General features: G+C 35.0%; 2 protein-coding genes across 2 annotated transcripts; one reads left to right on the top strand and one right to left on the bottom strand.

The window, feature by feature from the left end:
- Positions 1–3,059: 3,059 nt before the first annotated feature.
- LOC124439014 (ADP-ribosyl cyclase/cyclic ADP-ribose hydrolase-like) lies at positions 3,060–8,316 on the top strand. The gene is made up of 7 exons (XM_046989206.1): positions 3,060–3,805; positions 3,970–4,058; positions 4,463–4,580; positions 5,109–5,206; positions 5,525–5,617; positions 6,439–6,525; positions 7,455–8,316. Exons 1-7 carry the CDS (start codon positions 3,263–3,265, stop codon positions 7,531–7,533), a joined length of 1,107 nt encoding a protein of 368 aa, XP_046845162.1. The 5' UTR covers positions 3,060–3,262; the 3' UTR covers positions 7,534–8,316.
- LOC124439015 lies at positions 8,301–10,828 on the bottom strand. The gene is made up of 4 exons (XM_046989207.1): positions 10,676–10,828; positions 9,825–9,872; positions 9,578–9,700; positions 8,301–8,588 (listed from the first exon to the last, which is right to left on the bottom strand). Exons 1-4 carry the CDS (start codon positions 10,728–10,730, stop codon positions 8,479–8,481), a joined length of 336 nt encoding a protein of 111 aa, XP_046845163.1. The 5' UTR covers positions 10,731–10,828; the 3' UTR covers positions 8,301–8,478.
- Between the last annotated feature and the right edge of the window lie 3,402 nt (positions 10,829–14,230).

The raw sequence follows: 14,230 nt of genomic DNA, 5'->3' as shown, positions 1-14,230 counted from the left end.
TGACATTATATCTACCCAACAAGTCTTACGAGATACATCATCTCTATCAAAAACTGACACTATCTAATGTGTCACTTATCAGGACGAGCCTCAAGAACCGAGGATTTGCGCCAAAACTAGGAAAATCACGGAGTCATAAGTGGAATTCATACTGCAAGAAGCGCTTTGTCATCTATTTTGGAGTGGCCAAACAATGCAACTTTTGGGAGTCACTTTTCCGTGTCTTGATTTATGAAGGGGTTTAGGAAATCAGAGCAATGCTCCCCAAATACCGTGAAATCTGGGATGTCAAGATGGTTCTTGATTTTTTACAGACTTTGTACCCAGTTAAAGGACTAACCCTGAAAAATCTGACTTTAAAATTCACCATGCTTTTTGCGCTTACATCTGCACAAAGGTGTGAAACTTTACAGAATACAAAAGAGCTCATGTCCTTAGAGGCAGATGTGAACAACTGTTGATCAGTTATTAAAATCCACATAAAGGGGTGACTACGGATACCATATCTTGTGGGCTTAAAGAGGTTCTGAGGAAAGCTGGTATCCAGAACTTTACTGGGCACAGTACAAGAGTTGCACCTTCCTCAGCGGCTAAAAGATCAAATGTGGATCTTGGGACTATTTTACAAGCAGTTGGCTGGACTAATGACAAAACTTTTAGTATATTTTATAACAAGCCACTTGCAACAGACACAAATTTTTGTCAAGCTTTGCTTCAGACAGCTTTGCTGCACAATGCTTGAAATGAACTTCGTTCCCTATTATATTCTGATTTTTTACTGAAATAAACATTTTGTGGCACATTTGCTTGTGTAGAATTGAGATTTCAATGCTTTGAATATTTTACATAATTCCTTAGTCACGTGGTGCAATGACGAAATAGAATTGAGAAATTAACCGAGACTTATCTTAAGTGAAAGTTTGATTGTAATTCTATGAGTTATTGCACAAGGAAACTAAGGAGTCGCCCACCCGATTTTCTGAAAAATTTACAATTTAGCCTACTATTCCACCCATAAGTACTTTACACTTGAAATCTCACGCTACTTTGAAGACTGAACACTCCATCCGCGTGTGCATATCTCACATGACTGCTTAGTTTGCTTGTTCAATAACTCATAGAATTACAATGAAACTTTGACTTCAGATAAGTCTCGTTTAATTTTTTTTAATTTTCCTGTAGGTTACTTAAAGAAGACTTGGTCGATATTTTTTGATATCTCTCGATGATAAATATACTAACTCTACAGAGTTTCTTACTTCACATAATGGACCACCTCTTACTTAAGGACAAAAGAGAATAGCAAAGTTGGCAGAACAAGGGCATAGTATTTGTGTTTTTGCTAACATATATGGCATGGACGAGAGAGGGAGGGAAAGAGATTGTAAAAGGGGATGGAGGGAAGTAGAAAGATCAAGATCGGGAGAGGTATAGTATAAGGAGGAGAGGGAGGGGTGGTAAGAGTGAGAGGAGGAGGAAAAAGAGAAGAGGATGAGTTGTAATTGGTTCAGGGGATGTAGTTGTGTGTCGAACGGGGATATCTGACGGTGCATCAGTTATTGCAGTAAAAAAAGGAGTAATCGAAGCTATCGTGGTACCATTTTTTTGGGTCGTAAGTGAGCAGTGGCATTTTAATGAAGAGATCACAATTGAATAAATTACTTAGCTACACATGTTAACAAAAAAGTAGGATTGACATTAAAATAATCAAAATAAAAGTAATAAGGAATTTTTAGCCCAAACGAATACGTCGATGTACCATTTTGTGCAGACGAATAGTTTGAAGAAAGTATTACAGACATTGCTCTAAGCGATAGTTTTATGTATGGTCTTCAATGAATAAACTATTGACTTAATAGCAAAACACTGCAATGTTGCTTGCATTTGCGAAACAAAATGATTTTACAACATGTAAAATATTCACTAATTGTGTACCCGATTTTTCATTGCAGTTCTTAATAGACAATACTTCAGAGAGAAGAATTATAATAGCCTACTCATAAATCACTTCGCAAAAATAAAGTGACAAAAACAAACAAGTTACAGTCGGTTGCCACTCGCAAAATATAAACTTACATTCCATTGAAGACATTATGGCTCCTCTAGTGAAAAAATTTAACATTCCAGAACGTAGTGCAGCTTTGTAGTCCCCCACATACTTGTCAATTACTTTCAAGTCAAAAATTTTCATTTGACTAACAGCCAGTTCCTTTCACACATCTATTGTTTGACAACATAAATTTTATAGTCCTGTGATAATGTGATTGCATTGATATAATAACCTATTGCATTTATCAAAACTTTTTGAAAGCGAGAACTATCTATGCATGCATTAAATATAATTTGAACGCGGAATATAAAACCAACAGTACATAGGTTTTTATAAAATTTTAATAAGCCTTTTCTGATGAAATGATTATTTTCGAGAGTCTCTTGTTTCAATATGTTGCTTTTTCAACGTCGCAAAGTAAAATTTGGATCAAATTTATTCGTTTCTAACTTGTTTTGTGACTTGAACAATTGCATTTTCCCACAGAAAACCCATTGTGCGTTTCCCTAGATGATATTCGCTAATAATTTTACTTTACTGCTAAAACTATGACGTTAAAACTAACAGCATGTTTTCTTCAAAAGCTTTAAACTTTACTAAAAAGTGTAAAATTTACTTCACGTTCTGTACAATGGAGACAACGAACAACTTGTTCTCGAAGCCTTTTCAAAAGTGAGTGGGGAGAGGGGGAGAATAGTACATAGAGCACATGTGGGACGCTAAATTTTACACTATAAACTGTCAATAGAATAAGTGACTAGGCATATTACCCCACCTGGTCTTCCTTTGCTCCGCATTCCTTGTGCTTCAATAAATATGGTAGTTGCGCAAGGTTTCATTTCAAAAAATAACACTATCTCCTATAGCAAAAAATCTTTTGCCGAAATTTTTCTGTCTACATGACACAATGCGCTTCGCTAAGCAGACACATCACATTTCCCAACTGGTGTTCTGTAGAAAATCCTGTACAAATTGACATTCTTTGTTTAAACAACGGGTGACTCTATAGTGAATTGTACTTGACAAAGGGCTCGATTTCAAAACGCTTTATCAATGTATAATTTATAGTGAGTTACTTAAAAAAGCAATTGTTTAAAAAATATTAACGGTTTCTCTGAATCATGGAAGAGTAGCAAAAGATGAAAATGACAGCAATGAAGTGAAAACGACTTTCTACATCTCAACGTAATCCTGAGAAACATCAGCTTAGACATGAAGTTTAATTCATTACAGTTTATTTTAATTGTTTCAAACACAGTCTTTCGAGGGTTTGCACAATACTTAAGTCGAACATCTTGGTTTCCTCAGCGACAAAAGTCTGAAAATCAAGGAACGACGAACAGATATGAGTTAAGGAGACAAATGTCGTCATTTTATGATAATCCCATTGTTTACCAATGGAAGAAACATTTTTCCAGCGACGAAGCGACTGTCCCTTACAGACTTGTTCGGGGCATGCGCAAAAATAATCTGAACAAGCCTGCACACACGATGAGAGAGGCAATTAAGAGATACCAAAAAGCACAAGGATGGCGCTATAAGCTTATTAAAGGTACAGACATGCATTTGATGGATATTTTTAAGGGGAGATGTTGGGAATATCAGAAGCGATTTGCTTTCAAGGAGATCGTCGATTGTACGAAATTGTGGCAAGCGTTTCTTGCGGGTTTTGCTTATCGCGAGCCTTGCGATGTGACGTTAGAGGATTACAATGGTTTTTTTAATATGATCCACGAAGGTCCTCTCGTCAACAAAGTGAGTATGAAATTAAATAGAGCGATGCTGGAAGTCATATCCCTCACCCAAAATCTTTTCCCTCACCCAAAGTCATTTTCCTGACCCAAAGTCATTTCCCTCACCCAAAGTCATTTTCCATGACCAAGATATAGGCACTTTAAAAATTACATTACCTCCTTTAGTCAATGATGTGGTCGGGATCTCGCGAAATAGCCCACGAGCTCTCCAAATTCAACAGTAGATATACAACGCTGGAAGATACATTTGCGGGGTAGGTACTGGAGATTCAAAGAATACATGTAATGCGTAGAAATATTGATTCACTCAAACATCTATGAACTTGTTAAACCTACTTTGAAGCACACATTGACGCCAAAACGTCGATAATTTGGGGAAGGGTATTCATATATGCATGTCTTGCCTGATTACTTTCATTGAAATCAATTGTTTTTCACGAGCTGTCCCCACGAATATATGAATTTTTACCTCCACACTCCAATCATCGCTCTACTAGCGTCCCTGAAAGCAGACACAAATATTACGTAAAAAAACAGATGAATTTTTAAGAGGAATGCAAAAGACCATCGTCTGAGACAACTGGTGGTCTTAACAGGCTTATGTATAAATCTCAAAAGAATCAAAAATGTCCACATTTACTGTTGTCGTAATTTTCAGTTATTTGCTTGATGGCATGCAATGGTGTGGCATGAAAAAGAATCCTGGAGTGAATTACAATTTCTGCCCTTATGAATGCGCAAAACAGAAAGCCTTTTGGGGAGCAGCTGCAGAAAAGGTGAAAAGCCTCAATCAAACTATGACCAAGTACAGTCAAGTTGTTGAGCTGTGTTGCAATTTTTGACCAATGCATAAAAAATGTTACATAAAATATACAATTTAAAGATTTCCCCACTGGTAATGGAACACTCCTATGATTGGATAACAGCTGACCTATTAAGCAATCACGGGTGAATTTACACGGTTTCTTAAAAAAAATGATTTGGTGATGCAACGCTTATTCGATTGGGCAACAGCTGACCTGATTAGCTGGTTTCTTCTGTCAACCAATCATTGGTGATTATAAAAAGTTGCTTGAAAGAAATGAATAATTCAAATTCTAACTTTATGAAAGGAGTAAATTTCACTTTAGTTTTAGGATGCACGATGCATGAAGTTCAGAGACTTTACTAAATTCAACTTTATTTTTGCTGCATCATGTTCGCCATTTTCGATGACTTTGAAAAATAATTGCAAAACGTACAATTCAACCTTCATTAAGCAAGATTATTTCATACCTCTATTTTGGCCATTCTCGAAACTTTAGATGGCACGGAGATCGGAAGGCATAGTGTATGCAGTGCTCAACGGGACAAGGCAGCATTGGTCTGACAAACAGATATTCTCAGCTTACTTGACGGACGGGTAAATGCAATTTGAAATGTTTTTCTTGGACATACATAGCATACATGGAGTATCTCATCAATTTTTGATCACAACACTAGAAATTCACCTTCATCAAACACTTACTGCATTTCATTGCTGTCTTCTATTATTGAAAGTACATTTGAGTTAAGATCCCATTCTTGAAGCAGTTACGTTTCATAAACTTCTTTTTCTACACGTTCAAATGTCTTCCTCCGTCACGTGTAACCTCCAGTCCCACTACCGTAAGCTCAATATTCTCAGTCTTCTTTTCAAATCATCTCAATACATCTCAATCCCATTGTGTACCATATGCAGGTACATGGCAAGGAGTCAAATACCAAACCTCGATCCAAAGAAAGTGACAGAAGTGCGAATTATGGTCGGCCACTCTCTGCATCGTAAAATATTGTAAGTCTTTTGATGACCTTACTCTATATATAAACAGAAAAAATCGACATTCATATTATTTATGTCGACTGTTTATATCAAATATTAAGAAATGCAAAAACAAATTCACTTACTAGATTATTTAATTATAAAAAAAGACATCACTGATTACAATCAACCCAATATTATACAAGTTGTCTGGATGTACCTATGCCTAGTACTAACTCCTTGAAGAAAAGCTTTGCATATGATGGAGCTTCTGTTTGGAATTCAATTCCAAGAGAAATAAAAATAGCAAATGTGTGTCACACTTTCAAAAAAAATTGGTGCTTGCATTTTATGATTTAGTTTAGTATGTAACTAATTCAATAAACTAAACTTTAAAAATATTTAAACTTATCTTTCTCTTCTACAGATATTTTATTTCTTAGTAAATTTTGTAATCGCTTTTGAACAAGAGCACGCCCCTCGTGGAAATCAACCCCAGTTGGCGAGGCCAGCGTGTCAAGCTAAAGATTTTTATTCATTCATTCACATATATTTAAATTAAAACATTTTAAACTTGCCGAAATAACTTCATCCAACCCCACTAGTTTTAATCTAACCACCTTTACCGAACGGTGGGCACCTTTTCCATAAAGTGCCAACTCCATACAAGTTAATCTACCTATATAATTTTTGTAATGCAGTTAGCACTTTATACAAATATCATAATTTATTTCTTTAGAAATCTATAGGCTATGCAGTGGATGATTAACGAAATATTAGCCAATCATGACTGTACGTCTCTGTGACATCTTTTCCACAGAGCTTCAACCTAATACTACTTAATCTATATTCAGAGAGCGATGTGGCATATATTCCATACGGGTTTTACAAGAACAGCTGGAGCTTCAAGGAATACAATCCTCCTGTATTGACGATCCTTTGTAAGTATTCATTGAGATCAGCGCTGCATGTTTCTTTTATGATGGCACATTTACTTGACAAAACCAATATCGCGTATACAGTAAGGAGGTGGGATTCTCGCATTCAAGAACATTTAAAATGTTTATGACATCAATTTTACCATTGTGTGTTTTGATTGCATTTTAAAGACAATTTAAAAGGAGTTATGAACTTCTTCAAAAGCATTGTGTAACTTTATTTCCTCTTAGAGATATTTAACTTCTATTCAATGTTCGCTATCGTTGTGATATCACACGGTATGATTAGCATCAGGAAAAACTAGTTCTTGTCGACAGTTAGCATTCAAAAAGATCTGTAAATTAGGCATCTTTGCAAATATTTATCTACACGTGTATCTATCAAAGTGTTTTATTTATGAATAAAACATTCCGAAAATCGTTTTAAAGATTGCAAATGCCATGGTGAATGATAAAACTAATAAGTTAATAGTTCTTAAAAGAATTGTTTTAAGCAAAGAACACTTACAACAGTTCTTTTAAGAACTATTAACTTATTACTTTTACCATTCACCATGGCATTTGCACTCTTTAAAACGATTTTCAGATTTGTCACCACGAAAAAGTCTCTATTTTATTATAAAACGTTCTAACGATGGTGAAAATTGATAATCTTTAGAAGATTATCATGATGTCATAATGATGATGTCATTTGCTATCATGATGTCATAATGACGATGTCATTTGCATAAAGAAAAAATTTAAATATCGCTAGAAAAACTGCAATAAGTCAATTCTACTGAAGAAGTCATAAAATAATTTTATATGTTCTTTTCAATACAATAAAAAATTGGGGCTAAAATTTTGTGAAATAAATACTTTAAGAAACCTTTGCTTCTTTTACCATTTCTTGTAAAAACATGAAAGTTTATTTGAACTTTTCAAATATTTAGGTCGATTCGAGATCTCCTGTGCATGGACCATCCTGAAGATGAAACATGCCAATTCAAAGTGACTAGTTTAATGAAGTAAGGAAAACTTTTACCATGGGGTGTCGTGCTCTAGGCTGCGAAAAAAATAAACTAGAAGTCTTGGATATCTAGCTTAATGAAGTAAGAAAAACTTTTACCATGGAGTGTCGTGCTCTAGGCTGCGAAAAAAATGAACTAGAAGTCTTGGATACATTATAGAGATTGACTTGTGAAACCTTCAAGATTAAAGTCTGTAGATCGTGCGCAGAAAATCACAAATGAAGCGATGACAGTCGATGAGCTAGCTGTAATGTTGCTTTCTAAATTTAAGTGAGGGAGAGGCTCTCATGACTAGTTTCAAGCCGTGAAATCGAAAAAATCGTCATCACATGACATCATAGATGTTCACAACGTGCGACTGAATTCATTGACAGTTGACTGACCACACAAATGATAACTCAAAAGCGTTTCGACTCAAAATTAAAATTTGAATAGGGCCTTTATCAGAAAGCCAGTTCAATTTCAAAAGAAATCAGTCGGGCACAACTGAATATGTGAATACAGCTCCCCCTTCCCCACTCGCAATTAACGCTCTAGCTACGGCCTTGACCTTTATGTTTGGAATAACTTCCACTCATAGTCATACTGTGTTCGAGCAAGGCAATATAGTGTTTATAATAGATTATAGATTTTCGAGTGTAGAAGGGGGTGCTCACGAAAGAGTGTGTATGAAAAATGAAAAAAGAGGCTCTGCCCTTCCAAGAAAGCGCTCATCTATTTCTACAACGCTTGCTGGCACTGATAGAGAAAACAGTATAGACAAATAAATTATCAACATCGCGTATTTATTTAATAGCAGCTCGTCATCAGTTGTACAGAAAATGAAATCACAAAACAAAACAGCACCAAACATAAACATAACTTTTACTATACGATAAGAGTGGTTATATGATATTAGGAAAGAAATTTGTGTATTATTATTACAAGAGTGGTGCGTCATTTTTAACTATTTCTTTTTACATATCATTTGCACGGGACTCATGCAATGAAGCTCCAAAATCCAATTACAACCGGGACTGCAACAGGATGGATTGGCATAATAGTCAATACCACAACCTAAAAGAATATTAAAGTAAACGGTTTGAACCCTGGAGTATCGTTACATGTTTGTGGATGTAGATCGTCTAGGTTGGTATAGTCCTGACTTTTTTGTTGATGTTGTCTGATGTTTCGACAACCTTAGCGGTAGTAATCTTCAGAGTCAAGCTCTGTCGTTCAAATGATCTTAATAAAGTAGATGACTACCGCTAAAGTTGTCTGATGTTTCGACAACTTTAGCGGTAGTCATCTTCAGAGTCAAGCTCTGTCGTCCAAATGATCTTAACAAAGTAGATGACTACCGCTAAAGTTGTCGAAATGTCAGTCAACAGCAGTCCTTCTCAGGACTCTACTAACCTGGACGATCTACATCCACAAACATGTAAAAGAATGTTACGTAATTTAATGTAACAAATAAACAGAATGGCACAGTAGTCAATAACACAACCTAAAGGAATATTAAATGATAATAACAAGATGGAGTAGCGTGATAGTCAATACCACCTTCTGAAAAAGGTATTACAAGTGGTAACAGTATAAATTCTCCCGCTGTGATTGGTCAGAATCTTAGACAACTTCGTTTTCATTGGTTAATACCCAACTACGTGCAATTCTGAAGTTCCAAGAGTTAGTGAGATCCTATTTGTCAAGTGACTCAGATTGCCTTAAAAAGGGGAGGGGGGGGGGAATAATAACTAGATAGGTGAACTTTTTAAGACGGGACGAATATGAAAATAAGTAAGCGGGATTTTCTAAAAGCCAGGAAGAGCTAGTAGAACTCAAAAAATGCTAAAGATGATAAAGGATTCAAAAATGAAACCTAAAGAATGGTAATATTGAATTAATGATAGGAATGTTGATTCCAAGTTTTGTAGAATCTTGAAGTGAAGAACAGAAATTTGCACAATCACGAAAGCAAAATCGAAATTCGGCTCACGGAATTCAGAATCCGAGTCAGCATGCAGTCGAAAAACTTAAAGCTAAATCATATACTCTGAGCTACCAACCTCTTTTTTGTTTGACTTCGTCGAACTGCATGAAATCATTTGAGCAGTCTATTGAAGACTTTGCGAGATCAACACCGGCTTTGACTAAACCATTTATTTCCTTTTGGGTGCATCCGCTAACACCTAGATGTACACACACATCACGAGATTTCTCCCATGAACAATGCATGCACAGAATACCTATACAGTCCTAAAAACTTAACAGGAAAACAGAAATCTTCAAAATAATTTCGATGCTTCATCTTACCTCGTCTGAAAAGATAGTCAGCGAAGTAATTTCTCGATCTTGAGGCTGCTGTAAAAATTAAAGGAAAAAAAGTTGCACAATTGGCTTCCATTTGAGCATACGAAAATTGCTTATGGAGAATTGAAATTGAATGTACATTGAAGCTCAGTCACAGCTGTTTGTGCGTGTTGAGATATTTTGTGCTGTAAATGTATTTTGGAAGATGTTATTTTGATAAATAAATTTAACAGTGTCATTCAACATAGGGTAGAACGCGATATAAACGTCTATGTCATAAGATGATTGCTAAAAACATGTTATTTGCAAGCAGTCTGTTTTCTGATTGAGATGTTTTTGCGTCAAAAATTGACAGTCCGGGTAATCATCTTTAGCTAATGATCTTAGATCTTAACTATTTCAATGACAAAGTGTGGTTTTTTCGACCCATAACTCGTCAGGTTAAGAGACAAGATATCAAAGATTATCAGCACAAGAGAGGACATTTTAACATTCCCCATGGAAGTATTCTCATTAGACTAAAGTAGGCTCCTTTTGAAGAAAACAGACGGTGAAATGAAAACTTATAAGAAAGGACTTCAAGAGAGGACTTTTCAGAAATTGCGTTTCATAGACGGGACATATCTTAAAATTTTGCTGATTTAGCTAAAACTAACTTTGAAAGATACAATTCGAAAAGCGGAATTTGCAATCATTGCAAATAAATCTTGAGGCATTTTTACTGATGTATCAACTTATTTGTCCTTGCAAAAGTTCAAAATGTTGGAAAGTGGAAATATCTGGTACATAGCGAAAGCTATGTTGTTAATATGATAAAATACGAGGAAAAATTTGCAACAGTTTAACAGACTTACCTGATAAAGTGGTCAGCGCCATTAGGAAAAGCAATATCGTCTTCTTATTGTTCATTTCAATGTTCGAAAACAAAACGGGAACAGAGCGAAATGCGAGCAACGTATGGACACTAGGATGTCTGCCACCAGCGCCAACCGGAATAAAAATGTGTTTAACTGCTGAAAGAACACGGCTTTTTAAAGTTTACGATCGCAATTAATAATAATATTTATTTGCGCGGTTTCAAATTAAGTTTGACATATCAACATAAAACCTTAAATTATGGCATAATTCAGCTGTTGCTATTTAATGACCGCGCAATATTAATGTGGAAAAGAAAACAAGAAAAAAATTAATGAGACATAGCTATATCTATACAAACCAATTTTTTTCAAATGGAAAAGAAAACAGGAAAAAAATTAACGAGACATAGCTATATCTATCAAACCAATTTTTTTCAAATGGAAAAGAAAACAGGAAAAAAATTAACGAGACATAGCTATATCTATACAAACCAATTTTTTTCAAATGGAAAAGAAAACAGGAAAAAAATTAATGAGACATAGCTATATCTATACAAACCAATTTTTTTCAAATGGAAAAACTTGAACTTAGAGCTTCTTATGGGCGAAGGAGAACGTTAAATACGCGGTGTCGATGATTTTAAAACATGAAGATGAAAATTTGGCTTTTCATTTAGGCGATAATCAATTATAATGCCAATAGTGTGAAAATTTTGAATATGTCAGAAATTTTTATTGGGTTTTCTGATTTTGATGGGACAAGACGTTTCGCAAATAAGCGGGGAATTACATCTATAGACCATCGCAGATTTAGCTTAATAAGAGATAGGATGTTCCAAAAGAGATATTGTGTATTTTGAGTGACAGTTTGCTTTGTGTGGGTCGCATGTATATGGTAGGGAAAAAAGTCGCCAATATGTGTGGAATTTTGGTCATTGTCAGCTGAAGCCATTGCAATCAATTTTTTATGATCGCGGTAGCCATTATCCTTGTTTCTTATCATCAGCACGACTTTTCATGGTTTTATCGATAAAAAGTACTGGGAAGAAATTTTTAGCCGTTTCAGAAGGTGGATGCACAGTCCTATCAGTCAATTCCTGATATAGTGCTGTTTTGTGTGTAAAAAACTGAACTAATTCATCAATAGTCCTATGATAGGTCCGCCATGATGAAAGTATCGAGTGATTTTGTTAGTAAGATTCATAAAATAGCAACAGGTCTGTTTGCTCAGTTTCAAAGAAAAATTAAATGTTTGCTTCCAGCTTCTACGTCATTCCTTTGCATTGCATTAGAATTCAATAATATTTGTATCTGCTATCAATGTATCATAAACCACAGCTTGCTCGATGGCGAACAAGATCTTTATCGTGCAGAGAATACAAAATTTTCGGTTCGGTAAATAAATTATCCATGTCGATTATTTGATAAATTTAGTAGGATTAACTCGAGCGGGCGCTTTTAATGTAAGTATAGCGTCTCGAAAAATTGTCTGCTCTCGAAAACTCAAGCTGTGTGAGACGGCTTTTACTTTATAAAAAGCCGCTAAACAGCCTTATAAAAAACACTTCTCGTAAAAAGCAAGTTATATTGGATATTTTTGATATAAATGAAAAATACTCTTGGATTTCATAAGAGTTAACATCTGATACAATACTTGTGCTGATAAAGTTGCAAAACTAGAACTGTGAAGGCTGCAAACTAGAACTGCTCGTGTATTTTCGTAAGACAATTTCTTTTTAGTGTATTGATCACTTTGTTCTGTTTATTTTTTTTTTCTTCGTGCCGAAGCGAAATTAATTATGCAGCATTTTAAGGTAAATTCATCTAGGTAGAAAACAAAATTCGAAAAGGCGCGGCTAGCGGTGTTTGTAGGTAGGATTTCGGTTTTTGATGGCGATTGAAGTCATAAAAAATTGAAATGACTTTTGATTTTTTTAGTAAAATCAAACCAAGGAACGATGGCAATGAAAATATTTTTCTAACTTTTAAGAAACAATTTAGTGTTGCTATCACTGACGTTATTGTTAACATAATTGTTACAACAAGAAAGGCATACGTCAAAAAATGGAACCTGCAAGGTCTCGTTTCTGCGGACCCCCAGAAGTGAAACTTCAATTACGCTTCTATTTTGTTTTCATAACACACACTTTTTTCAAAACACACCTTTTTTTCAAAAGATACGCTTTATTCAAAATACGCATTTTTTTCAAGACACACGTAATACCGCAAAAATTCCAAACCGCGTGTTCGGCAATGTTGAAAATAAATACAACTTTGCACGTAAGAATAGCGTAGTTTCTCGTGTTCAAAACGCAGTAGACTGCTGACATAGCGACATTTGGTTAAAATATAACATTGTACAAAACTATGCTTTGAAAACCACCTGTAGTGCGATGTCGCTGGCAATATTTAAGTTGAATAAAAAAAAGCGTTCTATGTTTTTAAAACATTATATTTTTATGACGGTTGTAGCCTGACTTAATTGTTATAGTATTTAATATAGTAATTATTGTATATTTCTTCGACGTTGTAGCCTGACTTAATTGTTATAGTATTTAATATAGTAATTATTGTATATTTCTTTGACGTTGTAGCCTGACTTAATACCCGTCGAGGGCTGTAGACTGACACCCGAAAGCTCGTAAAAATATAATACTTTAAAAACATACAACGCCTTTTTATTCATCATGAGCAATCCTGCTCACGCACCTTATATTTTCAAATACCTAAATTGCCGCTATGAACGTCGTCTTGGTTTACTTTAATGAAAAACCGCATTGGAAGAGGTATGATTGTAATATGGCAGAACCAAAAATCTTAAACTGAAACAAAATTTTTTTGTACATTCACGCAAAATTCTTGTTAAACATATTGATTTTGTCTAGTTTCTGGCAACCGATTAAGTCACTTTACGGAGGAACTAAACTATCTATGATTCATTGAATTTGCAAGGAATCTTAATTTTATAAATGACGCTTTTTGAAAAAGATACATCAAGCACACCTGTGAAACGGGAGGGTGGGTGAGGAAGTGGTTGGGGTAAGGGAAAACTCATATTATTGTGACAAGACAAAACAATAAGACTTAATCATTTCGTACCTTGTTTCGTGGACCTTTTTAGAGTCGGAGCTGCTCTTTACGTCCAGCCTTTCTTTCATTTCAGAAGAACCCAACATAATCAAGCTCGAACGAGTCTGTATCAGGCAACTTTGTCATAAATAGATATAATGAAACCAGTTTTGATAGATGTTACGTTATAAAAACGAAAGGAAGTTGAGACTTTGACTGTGTAAGAAAGTTAAATTCATGTCAATATTATTTTCTAAAATAATGAACGACTCTTTCGTCCAAATTCGTCGTCACGACGTTTCGAACCAGTTAAATTTACTTTACAGACACGCTCTCCGTTTCTTTGCAACAAATGTTGAAGCACAAGTAAAATTACAAGTTACTTACACCATATGGCCGAAAACTTCGACCATGATTTCGATAGTAATCGTTGGATATTTGCCATAAATGCTGTCTTTTTTAAGATTAATACTCAATGCTCAT

This window comes from Xenia sp. Carnegie-2017, unplaced genomic scaffold (genome assembly GCF_021976095.1).
Source record: "Xenia sp. Carnegie-2017 unplaced genomic scaffold, XeniaSp_v1 HiC_scaffold_19, whole genome shotgun sequence".
NCBI classification, from domain to species: domain Eukaryota; kingdom Metazoa; phylum Cnidaria; class Anthozoa; order Malacalcyonacea; family Xeniidae; genus Xenia; species Xenia sp. Carnegie-2017.
This window is presented reverse-complemented; position numbering and strand designations above follow the sequence as displayed.

Bases quoted from the DNA above. Each gene is read 5' to 3' on its own strand.
- LOC124439014 (XM_046989206.1), top strand. From the start codon at position 3,263: ATGAAGTTTAATTCATTACAGTTTATTTTAATTGTTTCAAACACAGTC. The intron at 5,618-6,438 runs GTAAGTCTTTTG...ATCTATATTCAG, and splicing joins TCTCTGCATCGTAAAATATT to AGAGCGATGTGGCATATATT. The intron at 6,526-7,454 runs GTAAGTATTCAT...TCAAATATTTAG, and splicing joins TCCTGTATTGACGATCCTTT to GTCGATTCGAGATCTCCTGT.
- LOC124439015 (XM_046989207.1), bottom strand. From the start codon at position 10,730: ATGAACAATAAGAAGACGATATTGCTTTTCCTAATGGCGCTGACCACT. The intron at 9,873-10,675 runs GTAAGTCTGTTA...TAATTTTTACAG, and splicing joins GGCGCTGACCACTTTATCAG to CAGCCTCAAGATCGAGAAAT. The intron at 8,589-9,577 runs GTTGGTAGCTCA...ATATTCTTTTAG, and splicing joins CGAAGTCAAACAAAAAAGAG to GTTGTGGTATTGACTATTAT.